Raw genomic sequence first — 16,738 nt, forward strand, 5'->3', positions numbered from 1 at the left:
GTATGTATAGAGTGTAGTTACATAGTTATAGAGCCACTTCTCCCCCCTCTCAAGCCCTCTTGCATTGAGTTTTTGTGAGAGCACTTAACAATCTAACTAGTGTTCTCTTGCCTTGTTCATGTAACAGTTTGTTTCTTTTAGATTATTTAAACTCTGCCAAGAGTACTTTTTCTTAAAAAAGAGTTAATTTTGTTTTACTGTAACACAGACAACACAATTCTATAATGGGGGGTATATCAGTATTGAAATGTACCAGATCTATTTATACAATGTGTCTTTTAATTCAGTAGAAAAAAGTAGGTCAAAATCAGTCAATGTTGAATAGTTTCAATATTATTGAGGTAATTAAACAAACTCAGAAATCTTTTTTTCCAAACCTGAATAAACAAGCTGTGCTCAAAGGTCCCCAGAACACAGTTTGAAGCTGAAAAGGTGGCAGGGTCCGCCACATGTAAACAACATAAAACGGTATGTAATTGTGTTGTCCTATTAAGTTTAATTTGTTTATTCAGTCATGAAACTGAAGACAGTTTGTGAGTGTCATAAAGATCTTTCTCTCCTGATTATAATGTATTTCTCAAAACTACGTAATGCGTCTTTAGAGGGGCTCTGTGGAGCTTCTGTGTTGCGCTGGAAGCCGGTCGTCAATTTCTGTTAGCCGCATCAATTTCTGAACTAGCGTCGTCTGCTGTTGCTGCTCTCTTACTGTTGCAGGACTGTAGTGGAACATTTAAACCCGATGTCCCTCACAAAAGAAATCCATAATCCTGCAGCATTAAACAACTTTAACATACAGTTCACAGCTAATCTGCTCACATATTGTCGCTAATAGAGTGATTTTTACATGTAAATAGCAACATAAAGCCCAATTAATACAAATAATAGATTAGACTTGAGTGCAACATTGGTTTTCTGGTAAAAACGTTGAGAATGGCTTCTGTGATTGAAGTTTGCCTTGGGATGCACTAGCTTGTGTAACAGATGTGCAGGGATCCTGTTGCCTTGCTGACCTCTGCAGCAGCGTTGTTACGCCACATCGCAAAACGTGAACACCAAACTTGGTTTTCAGGTTTGCACATGCACCGACACTTCTAAGTATATTACGGCGTTACAAAACGTTTTTAGGGTGTGTAAGCAAAAGGTGGGATGAACATAACCGGGTTTATGTCACGGTCGTTCACCCCGCCCCCGGCTGGTGCTACTATCCTCTGCTGGGATTCCCTGCAACTGTGACGAGGTGGTTACCAGCTCGTGCGCTCTCGACATGAATTATTTTGAGTCCATTTTTTCGTAGCGGACATGCGAGACCGTCAACCCATTTCACACCTAGTGTTTTATATTAAACCGCAATGAAGGGAGGGGAGGCTCTGTCGCAGGAATTATGTTATGAAACTCGGCATCCTTGGGTTTCACAACAGGGCGGAAAGCCACCCCTGTCATCCAATCGGGAGGCGCGCTGCTGCGTCACGTGGTCTTTATTTATGTAACGTAATGGTGTTACACAGTAACCCAGCTTTGTGGCTGTGAGGAGACGTCGTTCACAGGGGTTACAGGCGAACACGGGCCACTTTAAAACACACATTCGTATTCATGCGTGAATATTCCGCGGCGATTCGCGTCGCGGTTTGGCGTGAGTGTGGAGCGACGAGGAGGGGGAGCAGTCGCATTGGAGAGGAAGCTGGAGTTTTTCTTCATTCAGCCAGAAGGAAAGACGTAATGTGTACCAAAAACGAAAGACTTAAGTTAGGACTGGAAATTGATAATGTCAGTGTGTGCGTGTTTACGCAAAATGGTCGTAAGTGAGGGGAGCGTTTGAGTGTTAAATTGTTAGCTGCCGCGAGGCTAAACAGGAACGGGTCGGGTTCGAGTGGCTGTGACAACAAGGGGGCAAGAGGGGAGGGGGGTTCTGAATGGCTAGCTGTCAGTGTGTTACCTAAATGGTCTATGCCATACTAATACATAGAAGAGCTTCTCCGTCAATTCTGCTCATCGCTCTGGTGACATAACCCCTCCGCCATGGACCTGCTGGAGTGTCCTCTCTGTCTCTTCCTGATGTGCGAGCCGGTGACCATGTCGTGCGGCCACACATTCTGCCGGAGGTGCGTGGCGAGCTACCTCCCGTCCAAGTGCCCGTCGTGCCGGGAGAGGCTAAAACAAAGAGAGGTGAGGTGCATGAAGAACAACGTGCTGCTCATCAGCGTCGCGGAGAAGTGCTGCCCGGACGAGGCGAAGATGAAGTGCCACATACTGGAGAAGCTCAAGGCTGAGGAGTTCACAGAAGCTTTACGCATCGCGAACGAGGGGCTAGACTTAGGTAAGGGGTTTATCACCACCACCTCTGCAGACTTACACAGAAGTTTGATCTCCTTGGTATGATAAGAAAAAAAGTTGCTTGAGCTCACACTTCGGTAAGGAGACAAACAAGTTTGAAGTGACACTTGTTCGTTTTTACGCGCTGCCTGCGGTTTTTTTTTTTTGTTTGTTTTTTTGGCTGGTGCATCCTATCCTTGCTCTCCAGGACAAAAGCGTGAATGCGCACGGCAGTGCAGGAGGTGCAACAGCATAAGGGAGAGGGGATTTGGGGGTCTTAAGCACACACACACACACACACACACACACACACACACACACACACACACACACACACACACACACACGCCATAGCAAACATGACGTCCGCGGTATGAGGCGGTTCATGACCTGGATGTATAACTGGGTCAGTAAACAGTCTCCAGGTACTCCTTCATCCTGCCTGTGTGGCAAGTGTCTTGTTTACTTGTGTGTGCATATTGATCATTTTAGCAAAAAAAAAAAACAAACAAAAAACGACCAAACGCCAAAAAAAATGAGTGTTATGCAATAGAAAAATTTAATCTGCTTTAACAGTCCCTCCCCCTTTGTCATTAATACACAGTTTACACAGCATTGATACCAGCCATAACAGCTGTCACCTGGAGAGGGAAATGACACAGGAGGAGGTGATTTCTGTTTATGCAGCAAGCTTTCTGTGTATTCCTGTTGTCATTCATGGAAGGCAGAGAATACTTAAGAGGATGTGTGTGGCGTAATATTCCCACAGCTTATGCCTCTTTGGGTTCCTAGAAAACACCTTTGCTATCAGTTCCACAGTCTTATCAGTGGAGCTCCTGATCCTCTGCACTTGCCTCTGTGTGTGCAGTTGACCTTATTTTTTCCGCATGGAGCAGCAGCAGCAGCAGCGAGGAAGTAAAAGGGACAACTTGTGACCTAGATGAGTTGATATAATCAGTAGGTGTAGTGGTGGTTCGTAGGAGTGTTTGTGTTGAAGTGAGTCAGCATGATGTTGAATTACCTACATGGTTGCCGTCTCTGCCAATCCAATTAAATGATGCCTTCTCCACCCTCCCGGTCCTGGTGTAATGTTACCTTCTTGGGATTTGTGTACGTCAGGCAGGTTTCTTTGGTCGTGGGAGATTCCAGGTTGTGTCTTGGCAGCTTTTGTTCTTGCTATTACATAATGTTGTCGATGTCCAGCATACCGTCTGTAATCAAGGCCTTTACAGTAGAGCTGCATTGATTAATCAATTAGTCCATGTAAAGAAAGTGGATTGCAAACTTTTGATAATTGATAAACCACTTGAGTCATTATCAAGAAAAAAAAGTCAAACATTGCTTCTTAAATGTGAGTGTTTTTGTTATTTATGATCGTAAATGAAGAATCTCTTGGTTGTGGAATCTTGGACGGACAAAAGACGGAATTCTAGGATGTTACTTTGGTCTCTGGAAAATTACAAAGAGCATTTGTCACATTTTAGTTACATGTTATAGACTAAATGTCTAATTGTGAATATAATCAGCAGATGAATCTGTAATAAAACAAACCAGATGTTACAGCCACATGTCACACTATCAATGAACATGACTGGAGCAACAGCTTTACGTAATACTGGTTCCTGCTTGGTTGGTTGGTTTGTCGGCAGGATTACACAAAAACTACTGAACAGATATCCATGAAACCTGGATAGAGGATGGGTCTCAGCCCAGAATCAACTTTTGGTGTGAATCCTAATAAAGAGATGGATCCCAGAATTTTTCCCCACATTCTTTTATCTTGCGAGATACAGCGTCATGTTTTTATACATTTCCATTAATTTCTTAAGTAAATCATTGATCTTGATGAAAAAAGCGCATCCAAATAAAAATCTGTATGTAGCAGAATCAGGTGGTTGATTTGATATTGGCTTAGATTTGTTTGAATAAAAGGGGATTGTTCAGTGTGCGTATGTGTATAAATCTCCACTTTTTTCTCACCCTCTCATCTGTTTTTTGTTTTCCGTTCACAGTCCCAGAAGATCCTAGTTTGAAGATGTACAGAGCTGAAGCTAACTGGGGAATGATGCATTTCTCTGACGCTCTGATAGACTTTGACTACCTCTGCTGCCTTCGTCCAAACTGGACCGAGGTGAGAGACGTGTGTGGTGGTGATGGCGTTGGCAAAACACATCGTGTTCTGCTTTTGCTGTGTCCTTTTCTGCACAGCAACAACAAATCTGTTGAAGTCATCCGTCAACAACCCCCAATTTAGAGCTCCCATTGCTCTTCAGTTCTCCTTTGCACATGACTTATCCTCACATGCACTCTGCCTGGTTTTGTAACATGCATGCAGTGGCACATATGTAACCACAAAAGAGAAGCTGTGCTGTTTTATTATATTTATTTATCTTTTTATATTTTACCTCAGCAGGCACGCTGATCTTCTCTGTCTCTGCTTCGCTGATGTTATGTCATTCATAAAGTTATGCAAACAGCCACTTATGTCACAGTGTCACTTAACCATTTTGTGCCAGTGGGTGGCAGCAGAAATCCTCCAGGTACACAATCATTTGTATTGTTTCACTGTATTTTCAGATATGTTATAACACTTAGACTGTTATTTTATGTTATTATATGTTATATCACACACAGTGCTGTTAATGCAGCATTTAGCTGCCAGCAATCCATGTAGCAAATGACAGCCAGTGCAAAGTTAGGAGAGAAGTGTTATCACAAGACAGTTCAGATAAAGTTATTGATGACACTGAGTTGATTTATGTTATCTGCAGTGAGTCGCTGCAGCCTTGTCTTTCACTCCCTCAGGCAGTGATGTGCTGTCTCCTCTGCTCTTTTGCAGGGCTTCTTTCGTAAAGGGAATGTACTGCTTGAAATGGGTCAGCAGACAGAAGCCCTTGTCCAGTTCCACCATTGCCTAAATCTACAAGCTGACTTTGGTCCTGCAAAGAGCCAGATCAAGAAGGTTTGTTTAACTTATTGACCGAGGTTCAGAGGATAATGTCATGAGAAGCACACATATTGGAATTTGAAGATGTATTATGTAATATATAAAACAGCGATGGTAGAAAAAGATTTGATTGCATCTATTGTTTATTTTGTATATCTGCAAAAACTTCCATAAATGATGATTGTGCGATGACTGAAACAATCTGAACAGTATCATAATTGTGTGATATTTCATTATTGGTCAGATGATTAATTTACCTATTTATAGATCCATCCATCCTACCATTTCTTACATTTTTCCTTGAGTTTGTGTGGGGTTTTGGCTCTTTGAGGATTAATTCATTCCTAATGTATTTAATTGTCTTTGTTATTATTATCACACCAGCAATAGTGGGAGTAATTGTAGAAGTATTGATGCATCTTTACTTTGTAAAGCTGCACTTTATAGTTTTGGGGAATAAATTTAAATCCTTGAAACACAATTTCAAATTTTTTTAAATGGTAGTTTAAGAAGTCTAAGTTTGAATTTCTTCACTACATGTACATTTTTCCCCTTTAAAAGTCAGTCAAACAATGCAGTATCCTCACTTTTTAAACTTTGGATACGTTTTGTAAACATGTGTCCATGCCATATTTAACTTCATTTTTTCCATTTCAGTTGTAGCTTTCAGTAGATTTCAGTTCACAGCACCAGTGAGAACAAACACATTTAACTTGAGCCCTTCATGACACTCATTTGTATTGTTTCTTGGATTTAAATGGTAGATCCTTGAGGCAGAGGGCGTGGCTGTGCCGGAGGATGTGTCCTGCATCTTGCAAGTGGTGTCCGAGTACCTGAAAGAGCCCTGCCCCATTACAAGCCTCGGTGGCTCTCAGGGGCCAGCTCACACTGAGGGCCTCAAACATATGCATGGGAGTGACAGAGAGGGGAAAGGGAGGAGAGAGGCACACCAGGTAAGATGGTTTACTATTCTTATTTGTCCTTTAATGCCCGAGGAGTTTGAATGTAAATCCTAATGGGTGAAGCTGTCTTCAGGGCTCCAAGGTGAAGCACGACCTGGGCACCGAGTGCTGCCTCAGCCTCTGCCAAGCTGTTTCCTTCCTTCCTGCTGCTGAAGAGGACGAGGAGATGATGATGAGGAAGGATGATGGGCATGGCAGGGGTACGCACATGTTCAACATCATTGTCCTCATCATGAATCATCTTTTGTCACTACAAACAGCTATACCTTGACACCCACCAGATGGTTTTGAAATTGCATGATAATTGCAGCTTTGCCGTCTTCAGCTTGAAAGTGACTGTCTTTGTCTCATTTCTCTCCCTCTCTCAGGTGAAAGTAGTCACAGCAGAGAGAAGACTCTCGGTGTTCTCACTGTCTCAGACTTTGAGTGCCCTCTCTGCATCAGGTCAGTATGCCAGAGTACTTGCTCTAATCAATAATGCATCGCTACCTGTACCTTGTCTGCTGCAGAGTCACATAACAGGCAGATTCTATTCTTGCTCTCGTCTCTGGTTAATGTTACATAAAGCCTATATACAAACACTCACCAGACACAGAGTAAATATCATGGATATCCTTCCTCAGCTGGGCAGGTTTAAATAAAACTAATGTCTTTACTCTGTCCTTTGAAGGTTGTTCTTTGAGCCAGTCACTACCCCCTGTGGTCACACCTTCTGTAAAAACTGCATAGAGAGGAGCCTGGACCACAACCTCCGCTGTCCACTCTGCAAGCAGCCACTGCAAGAGGTGACCACCTACAGAAACTGTCATCCAGCTATTTTAGACCTAATGGTGCTAAATCCTGTTTCTAGCACAAGCAGGTCTCTGCTTAAAAAGCTGCCTAATTTTCTTTGTGATTACATTATGATAATGACACCACATTTAGCTCAGGCAGCTTGAGGTGCGACGCTCCTCTGATTTAGCTTTGCAACAGTACAACTGCATCACATAATTTATCATCATCACACTAAAAATGATTAAAAAAAAGAAGTCAGAAGAAAATCCTCAATTTCAGTAAATTGAGTCATTGGATTAAGCTGAGCTCTGAGCTTCCAGCAGATACATAAAATGTTAATTTGTCTTTATTATAATGTTAGTATTTACTATAATAGCATTAGAGCTGAAATAGCTTTTTTGTCCTTTTGGTTTGACTATATAAATGCAATTTAGATTCTTGATAGGGATAGTTCATTTTTTAAATGCCTTTGTCCAGATGCACCTTTAATGAGGTCTTGCAACAGAGTGTGAAGGAGTAACAGTTATGGTGTTATGTCCAAGATGCCAACGCCAGTGCAGATATTTATAAATTACTAATAGGTCCTTTTAAAGTACAGTTTATAATTTTGAAAAGTGATGATTCACTGGTCCTAAAATAGGCTACTGTCACTTTGGGTTGATGGCTTGGTCTGACAAGCTGAGAATCAACTACTTTTTTTTTTTTTTAACACAGGTACATACCTCAATTTGTGGCAAGTGGAAGGGTACACAGTTTGTTTGTTTTTTACCGTAGTGAAAATGTTTTTTGATGTCAAACAGCATCATATATGGATTGAAGCAGAATATTTTGTTAGATAAACGCTTGATGTTATTTTTTTGGAAGTACCATAATTACATCTGTCTTTTTTCAATAAATGTAAGCTTTTTAACTTTATAATGGCAAACTGACATTTTTGGAAATGTAATGAACACACAATAGCTACAGTAGATAACAACTAACTTTAGCATTCAACCACTTCCTATTTAACATTAACAGAGCTGTTTGATAGCGATACACAATTCGATAGAAAAAGCATAAATTAAATCTGAAATATAAACATATATCTTGGACAAATGCTTTTTGTCAAGGAATTAAAACACACAGTATATAGTCAAACTTGCAATGTAACATTACTTGTGAACTGTCTCTTCACCTGACTTCAAAATGTCCTGGTGAAGTCAGTGACTTTAACAGTAAGTGATATTATGGTCACTGTAACACATTCAATTGTTGTGTAATGTTCATACAGATTACATCCAACACAGAAGCCTGTTCCAAGCACTTAAACAGTGAGTGCTTTGTCTGGCAAGATGAGCCTGCTTCATTACATAACTTTATGCTACATTGCAAGCTTGATTACATCAAGTACATTTTACTTACTGCAGGAAATGGTGAATTATAATGATAAATCAGATTGCCTACATTTATCTGTTTTGCAACCTGGAACACAGCAGTACGACATTTGTGCTCCCCACCCTGAGATGGCCTGTCAGAGGAAAATGGCTGCCATGTCAATGTGGTCTATCAGTGGAGCCTCATCCTTATCTGTAACTATGCAGAAATACAGAGTTTATAGAAAATTCATAGACCTGGAAAAAAAGGCTGCGCAGCATTCAAATGTGATGTTATGAATTAAGTTTTGAAACTTAATATCATTCAGACCATCTTCATGTGAGAGTTTGATTTTTCACTGATCATAATTGATTTTTCACTCAGCTGTCACCTCCTAACAAATTCACATGAAGATACAGGACAAGAGAACTTTCTGGTTCCTCAATCAAGTATTTCACTTGAAATAAATGATTCCATCTATGATAAGTAGAACATAAATCCTGAATCAGTAGATCTTTGTTTTATGTCCAGGACTGTTTAAAATTGTACACATTTTAAAGGTCTTTCTTTTGTTTGTTTTACTGTAACATATTTGAAAAAGTAATGGTGCTGTGGATAAGAGTCAGAATGTTTTTATTCTAACTGACTGTTTTTTAATGTTCTCTTCCCAGTACTTTAAAAACAGGAAGTACAACCCCACAGTTCTGCTTCAAGACATCATGACCCGACTTTTTCCATCACAGTTGGCTGAGAGGAAGCAGGTCCATGAGGCTGAGATGGCCGAGCTGTCCAAGTATGCACTTGGTTCACACAATCTACACTTGTGATTCTGTGTATCAGCATCGCACCTTACTCTCACAATTCCCATGCTTTTTTTCTCCTTTTCTCCTTGTTATTGTCTTCTCCTCTGTCTCTTTCCTTGTAGTCTTACCAAGGACATCCCTATTTTTGTTTGCACGGTGGCGTACCCTGGAGTGCCCTGCCCTCTACACATATTCGAGCCTCGGTATCGGCTAATGATGCGTCGCTGCATGGAAACAGGCACCAAGAAGTTTGGCATGTGCAGCTATGAGCATGGGAAAGGGTAAGCAATTGACATTCTTCTGTCATTTATCCAAAGCAACCTGTTTATCTAAAATTAGTGTACTGCTGTGCTTAGTTAAGTGGTACAAAAATATAGCCAAGTGAGGTTCAGACCTTTTACATGAGTGTTTACAGTTATTTTGACCAGACTGCCTGGGAATAGAGAGGGTATGTGTGACATTTCTCTCACTGTGAAGCTCACAGCAGGCTCAGTGGAGCCTGATGGGATTGCTGGTGATGCAGCACAGGCAGGCAGCCCAGTGGGCAAAGTTTAGAATGGTCATGTGTGACCCTGAGTGGGTGGGAAATAGCAGCATGTTCACAAATCTGGTGCGAGATCTGCTGTGCATTTTCATCCACCACCAAATGAATGTTATCATGGTATTGAATTCCCCTCTATCATTATTGATGTATCTCCAATTATCCAAAATAATATTAAAATAAGCAAATAATGTGTAGATTAATTTAGTTTTGGAACATTTTGTTTTTGCAACTCATTGTATTGATTATGTGAGTTCATACATCTTTTGTCTAATACTGCTTTATTTAGAGAAATGCAGATGATCATCCTTTAACCTCCCAAAATAAACTGATCAGAGTTGTCTGAGGTCTCAGTCCACAAGAGCACATTGTGTGGAACCAGTTCATGGAGCTGGCTCCTGTGGAGTGGCACAGTTAAAACTCTGCCATGTTCACACAACTGTAAATAGTAAAGCCCCATATGACTTCTTCCTTAAGGTCAGAGAGGCTCACAGGCACAACATCAGGTCCAATGTAGCAAATCAAATTCTGGTAACAATGAGTAATCAGATACTTCGCCGCCCAGGAATTGAATAATGTTCCTCAGAGCATTAATCATACAAAGCCAGCCATGGTTAGGGCAAAACTGACACACAGGCTTGTAGATAATGTACCTGTGTAAAGACAAGTGTGTAGGCAGTTTTATGTAGCTCATTTAATGGACCTTTTTTGTATAATATGAAGTGTGTACTTCAGCCTATTATCAGAACAATGCCTGCTGATGTCCAATGTGAACACTTTTTGTTTATAAATGTTTTTTGTGCCTTAATGTATTGCTAATGCTAATGCACATGTGCACGCAAACAGCTCCACTACAAGGAGCACATTGAAAATTTGGCCTGAAGTCCTCATGCTAGTCTAATGCTGGTTTTTGAACCATTTTTAGACCTGCTGGTAAGAGGAAACACATATCAACATGGGAACAGACTTTGACACGACACTGGCACTCTCCATCGATTAAATGCCCATCCAGTCACTCTTGTTTTACCTCGGTTTCATCTCCCCCTCCCCTTGTTTGCCTCCTCAATCAGCAAGGTTCAAGGTTCATTTTCTTTTTCAGTGTAGTTTCCACATTTGTTCCTGCGTTACTTGGGGATAGCGACCAAGGAAAACAATGCCTCTTCCTGTTTTGGTTACACAGTGGCATCCATGCTTCCTTTTTCTGTAATGTGACCTTTGTTTATTTCAGTACAGCTTAAGCCCAATAGTAGACTGAATAGCAAAGTGAAAGCCAGGTGTATAGGGAACCAATATATATGCAGATGGTGTTATTGTTCTAAAGTCATTTCACTGTGCTATCAGTATCACCTTCGGAAGGTTAAGTTAATGCAAAAAACTTGTCTATTGCCAGTTTAATTTTAGAAAGTGCTCTTATTGAAACTTATATGTGTATTTTCCTCTCACATCATAAGATAAACAACAATGACAAAATACTTTACTGATCTTAAACCAAGATGATATATTTTATTTTAGGGTTTGGGTTTTTTAGTTCTTTAAATTCAGCCAAGTCAACCAATGGAAAGTAGTGACCTGGCCTTGCGTTCTATGTTGGTTGACCTCAGTGGTTTTCAAACAGAGGCATTCATATCTATCTGTTGATGGTCTTTAGAAAAGGGAATACAATAGAAAAAGTTTGAAGACAAACCTTGTGATATTAAGTTTAATAAATTGTGTTAATTTAAGTCCCTCATGATTTTGCCTTGTGTGCCGTAGGTTTGCTGATTATGGCTGCATGTTGGAGATCCTCACTTTGGAGCTGCTGCCTGACGGGCGGTCCTATGTAGACACAGTGGGTGGCAGCAGATTCAGGGTGCTGAAGAGAGGTCAGAGAGATGGATACCACACCGCTGACATTGAGTACCTGGAGGACCTCAAGGTTAGGGTGACAGAAATTAAAAACTATTGATACACACTGAAAATATTACAACCACCCCCTGATTCGCTTCCTCTCATGATGTTTTGGCTGTTTTCTTCTCTCTTTCCCAGGTTGATGGTACTGAGCTTGAGCTTTTGCAGCATCTCCATGACAGCGTGTACCAGCAGGCTCAGGACTGGTACCAGCGGCTTGGCAGCCGCATTCGCGAGCAGATCAACAGACAGTATGGCACAATGCCAGACAAGGAGGAAAACATTCAGGTTGGGGAATGTTCTCTAGGTCTTAAAGGTCTTAACAACACTTTACAGTCCTGAACAGTAGCAATTTAGGTCATCCACTTCTTCCTATACATCATGTATGCTAAACATTCCTGCGAACCGAAGCCCACCATTATTTTTGACTTATTTAAAATGTATGTTTCAATGCGTGCACCATTCATCAATGGATATCAGCTTGGAATGAAAATGACCTTGCAAGGATTTCAGACTAGCTTTTGACAAGTGATTCTTCACAGAGAAGATGATGTCTGTTTTGTTTTTGAATTCTCTTATTGTTTTATGCTACTGCAATGCAGATTTTTCCAGTCTAACCAGACTGAGAGCTCTATTACTGCACATTGTTAACATTAACAACAACAAAACAGACATTGTTTTCACAGGAATAAGGAACAAACATTGCTGAGTTGGAAAGTGATAAAGACACTTTTTTGAAATCCAAATGCTTGAAAAAGTGCTAGCAGTACATTTTGCCAAGTGAAAACAAGTGTATTATGTGTTCTATGCTGATCCATTGTATGTGTCCTCTAGGCCTCCTCCAACGGTCCAGCCTGGTGCTGGTGGCTGCTTTCTGTCCTCCAGCTGGACCCCGCCTATCAGACCACCGTCCTGTCCCTGACCTCACTCAAAGACCGCTTGGGACACCTCCGCCTGGTCCTGGAGTACTTCTCTCAGAGTTAGATCCCATGGCTCAGCTGTATTGTGGCCACAATCAGCTCAGAGTCAAATATTGTGAAGGCATGAAATCAAGGACTTACACCACATAAGTCCAGTTCTGGACTGTGAATCATGGAAGGACTGTCTTAAAAGTCACAGCTCAAGGTGAAATCATCTGGTCAGCAGCAGAAAGATAGTAATTTTTTTACTGAACACAGTTCAGTTGTTCAAAAATATTGCTGTTTGGGTTTTCATATCTTTCTCGCACCATTTTCTTCCCGGGAATGAAAGGTTTCAGAGTAGTTTCTTTGTACTTTCTGCAGCAGCAAGAGCTACAGGGCTGACCAAAGATGCTTCTTATTTAGGTCCATTCAAAGTGGTGAATTTTTATTTGTGGTTTGACTCCTTCTTTCAATAGCATTACTGAAAATAGACACTAGATGTCACCATTTCTATCCAATTATGAAGAGCATGAAGAACATGCAGCAGCAGCCAAACTTGTACAGTTCACTGTACTTTCATGAGAAGCCTGTTCAAACAGACTGTTTGCATTGATAGAGCTACATTTGGGTTCAGACTAAACCATGATGACACACACAATTTGTGGACAAGTTTTCAGGACTATGCACATAAGAGAACGTTTGTGTGCAATCATTTGGAAATAGCTGAAGGGCACTAATTTGCAATGGTTACATTTCTGTTGCATCTTTTGGCCTTAGCAGCCATAAACTATGGCTCATTTTATACTATTGAAAAATCCTAAAAAGATCCCTGTTTAGTGTTGGTAATTATTGCAATAATAATTTATAGTGTCACATTGAATGGCGGCAGCTGGAGGATCCTTTTTGTAATGAGTGAAAGCTGCTATCAGCTAAATGTTTGCTATCAGCTGACAGAAACAAAGTTTTCTGTTATGACAGTGAGGAGACGCTGCACCTGAACCAGACATGGAGGTGGGCCAGCTTTGTATTACACTATGAATCTGTGTGATTATGTATGATCATGGATGCAGCACTGTTTGTATGTGTGCCAGCTGTAAATACGGAGTCATTTCTGTCATTAGGTGATTGTTTTGGTGTGGTTGTGTCCGCTCCCTCGAGGTGCAGTGAAGCATCAGTCCCAGGCACCAGTCTTTAACATCTCTATAGCAGGGATATGCTGTAAAAAAACTGGGGTCTGACTAGGGCTAAGTCCTCCTGCGTTGCCTCTGTGTAGGCCTAATCACCTACATCTGGCCCCTACATCTGTCTGGCCCCTCTACCACCAGTTGTTGGTGCCTTCGAGTGCCTGGGTCAGCTCACCAACAAGAAGTCTTAGAGTCTCCACACCACATAGAGAATGGGTTGTGTGATTTCTTTCTTTTTTTTGCCATTGATTTTTATTGATATAGTGCTACATTCCATGGAATGTTGAAACTGCAATGTATAGTTAATTTACTAACGAATACGGGCTCAACTGGGTGAAACAAAAGAGCTTTTTTTTGTTTTTCTACTTTGATAAATGTGCCATAGATATTTCTGTGTTCTGTATTTTAAGGAAATAGTCGCTGTGTTTATGTCCGCATCATGGACTCTGAGGAACCCTCACACCTTTTGTATGACGCATGGTGAACTACCATCCCATCATGGCCAACATTTAACTTTGGATAGTGAGAACTGGCCCAGCGAACACACTGCTAGATACAGTTTGAACCTGCTAGTGTGATATTTTAGATATCGGTCTGAATAAAAGGGGCAATTCCAAGACTTTATGCACAAAAAAAAAGTCCCACTAAAGGACAAGCGAATGGATGGTCTGATGGATACTGGGTTAGCATTGATTACCCGGTACACAAGCACTGAACTCTGACCTGGGAACTAACCCTTTACTTGAGACCTCAGTTAATATTGTGAAGTTTTGTTTGAGGCCATGTTGGATTGAGGTTGAACGTACCAGTTATCACAGCATGTCGCCAAAGCTATTTCACTACAAGTGGTCAGTTTCTTGCTACCTGACACTGATTAAAGCTCACTCATAACAAAAGGGATTGAGATTTTTATGGGACTTTTTAACGACCTGCCTCATGAGCTTTTAGTGGAAGACAGATAGTCCACTCCTTCCAAGGTGGATTTCACTCCCTTGTCCTACTTCTTGTCAGATGAGACCTCATGTTTTTGCACAGTGAAATCATTTTTTCGGGTTTTGTTTTCTGATCCTCACACATGTTTATTTTTTTGAGTCATGGTTATTTCTCTTTGTCACTTGTATGGCTTAAAGGAGACCTATCATGCTTCTCAGTTGTTTTTTTTCCAGTAGTTTGTTATGTTCTTGCGGACTTAAACAATCTCCAAAGTTCAAAAAGGTCAAAGTGCGCACCAAGAGAAACTCTATTCTCCCACAGAAAACCATGCTCCTGAAACGCCTCATCGGCAGTCCTTTAATTCTGCGACTTTGTGACACCAAGCTTCATCACCATGTCACACAATTGCGTAAATCATGCCTAGTGACTAGTTACACATGTAAGAATTGACTTGGCACAGCTGCTCTGTTGTTGTTAGCAGCACAGGCTCAGGCATGTGCGAGCTGACCAATCAGAGCATTATTTGTGAAGGGGGGGGGCCCTTAAAGCTTGAACAGAGTGACTCAGACAGAGGGGGGATACAGAGCTGGCGCATGTAAAATTTAGTTATTTTAGTAGTAAATCAATATAAAATGGTGAACCTGAAAATTAGCATAATATGTCTCCTTTAAAGATGCCTTTCATCATGATGATCAAAGCAAATGGTATCATATCAATTCACTGTAAAAAACAGAACTTTAGTGTCTGCACCAGTATGTGATTTGCTTCATGATTAATTGCTAAATATGTTTAAAGAAACAAGTGATTTCACTCCCATATTTTAGATCCAACCACAAGCATATGATCTTTTAACCGGTTCAACTTTGGTGCTGCTAATGCACTGTAGCACAGTCATGATTCGTCCGATTTAGAGTGCAGCTCTTTGCCCCTGCTTAAACCAGCATATGTCCACTATTTGCATTCTGATCAGAAAAAGGTCCTATGACACAGTCAAAACAATTTGCACTGAATCCACATTGTCTCAAACTCAGAACATGAGCGTAATGAATGACCCGTACGTTCCTGGCAGTGATCCCCTGTGAGAGTGAGTCTTACACTCGCGCACTTGGGGAAAGGCTGTGAAAGGCAGCACGGTGGCATGCTCTTGCTGTGTGCTGCAGCTTGCAGGAAACATTGGCTGATGTGGTCTGATGGTCAGTGGTCTGTGGGCTGCATGAGCGACAAAGTGTTGTTATTCTTTACACCCTGTGCGTGCTTACCTCGATGTTAGTAATGAGTACATTTGAAGCCCCTGAAACTAAAGCAATTTCTATCTGACTCATTTGTATTCATTCCTCCGCCCTCCAAGCTAAGAGCAGTAAATTATCTTGATCTGATTATTGTTTATTTGCTTGCCCCCTGGATGACTTTTTAAATGTTATTATAAATAAAAGCGTCTCAAGGCAAAGTCTGCGTCATCTTTATTTAATGCAGCTGGTTCTATGTCTGAGTGGTTTGAATGTTATGCCACCAATTTTGGGGTCATTAAGGTGACATTACAAGCCAAGTGGAAGTGACGGGATCTGTTGCAATTCACAGCATGACAGGAATTGGTAGGGAAGAGGGGTTATGAGAGGGAGACGTGCCTCACATACTGATAGCGAGACACTTTGGCATGAAAACCGTTATAATTACTGAGAGAAGTGTGAAGTGATGCAGCTGCAGCAGCAAAGTGAAGGAAGCCTTGGGTTTTGCTCTTGAGGTTCAGAGATTTAAAATTAGAATAGAGACAATGGGGGCTGCAGCCAGGGGTTTTAACACTGAGAATGTTTTGAGGAGTTGACTATGGTAGAAATACTCGCATTTCTCTGCATTTTGACGGGACCAGTAATCACTTAAGAAATAGCATCAGTGTCAGCACATGGATGAAAACTGAACTCAAATTCTGACAGGAGAAGATTTGTGACAAATATGGCCAATAATGACTTAAATTAACAAACGTATTTAAACCTATTTATATGCTAGTTAAATAGATGGTTAAGATGACAAGAATAGTAAAAATAGCACAATGTTTACAAATATATACATATATCCACCCACCAAACTGCCAGATTAAAAAAAGGACAAATGGAATAAATAGAATAAAATTGAAATATTAATATA

At 40.9% G+C, this 16,738-nt stretch overlaps 1 protein-coding gene across 1 annotated transcript; it reads left to right on the forward strand.

Annotated features, from left to right (window-relative positions):
* Window positions 1-2,016: 2,016 nt before the first annotated feature.
* lonrf1 (LON peptidase N-terminal domain and ring finger 1) lies at window positions 2,017-16,043 on the forward strand. The gene is made up of 12 exons (XM_037077568.1): window positions 2,017-2,314; window positions 4,323-4,441; window positions 5,150-5,272; window positions 6,022-6,210; window positions 6,293-6,419; window positions 6,588-6,663; window positions 6,890-7,004; window positions 9,018-9,139; window positions 9,272-9,430; window positions 11,443-11,605; window positions 11,716-11,865; window positions 12,412-16,043. The coding sequence occupies exons 1-12, from the start codon at window positions 2,017-2,019 to the stop codon at window positions 12,559-12,561; spliced, it is 1,791 nt and encodes a 596-aa protein (XP_036933463.1). The 3' UTR covers window positions 12,562-16,043.
* Window positions 16,044-16,738: the final 695 nt, after the last annotated feature.

Source organism: Acanthopagrus latus, chromosome 18 (assembly GCF_904848185.1).
Source record: "Acanthopagrus latus isolate v.2019 chromosome 18, fAcaLat1.1, whole genome shotgun sequence".
In the NCBI taxonomy this organism is placed as follows: domain Eukaryota; kingdom Metazoa; phylum Chordata; class Actinopteri; order Spariformes; family Sparidae; genus Acanthopagrus; species Acanthopagrus latus.

Coding starts and splice junctions, on each gene's coding strand:
- lonrf1 (XM_037077568.1), top strand. CDS start 2,017: ATGGACCTGCTGGAGTGTCCTCTCTGTCTCTTCCTGATGTGCGAGCCG. Junction 2,315..4,322: donor GAACGAGGGGCTAGACTTAG/GTAAGGGGTTTA, acceptor TTCCGTTCACAG/TCCCAGAAGATCCTAGTTTG. Junction 11,866..12,411: donor ACAAGGAGGAAAACATTCAG/GTTGGGGAATGT, acceptor TGTGTCCTCTAG/GCCTCCTCCAACGGTCCAGC.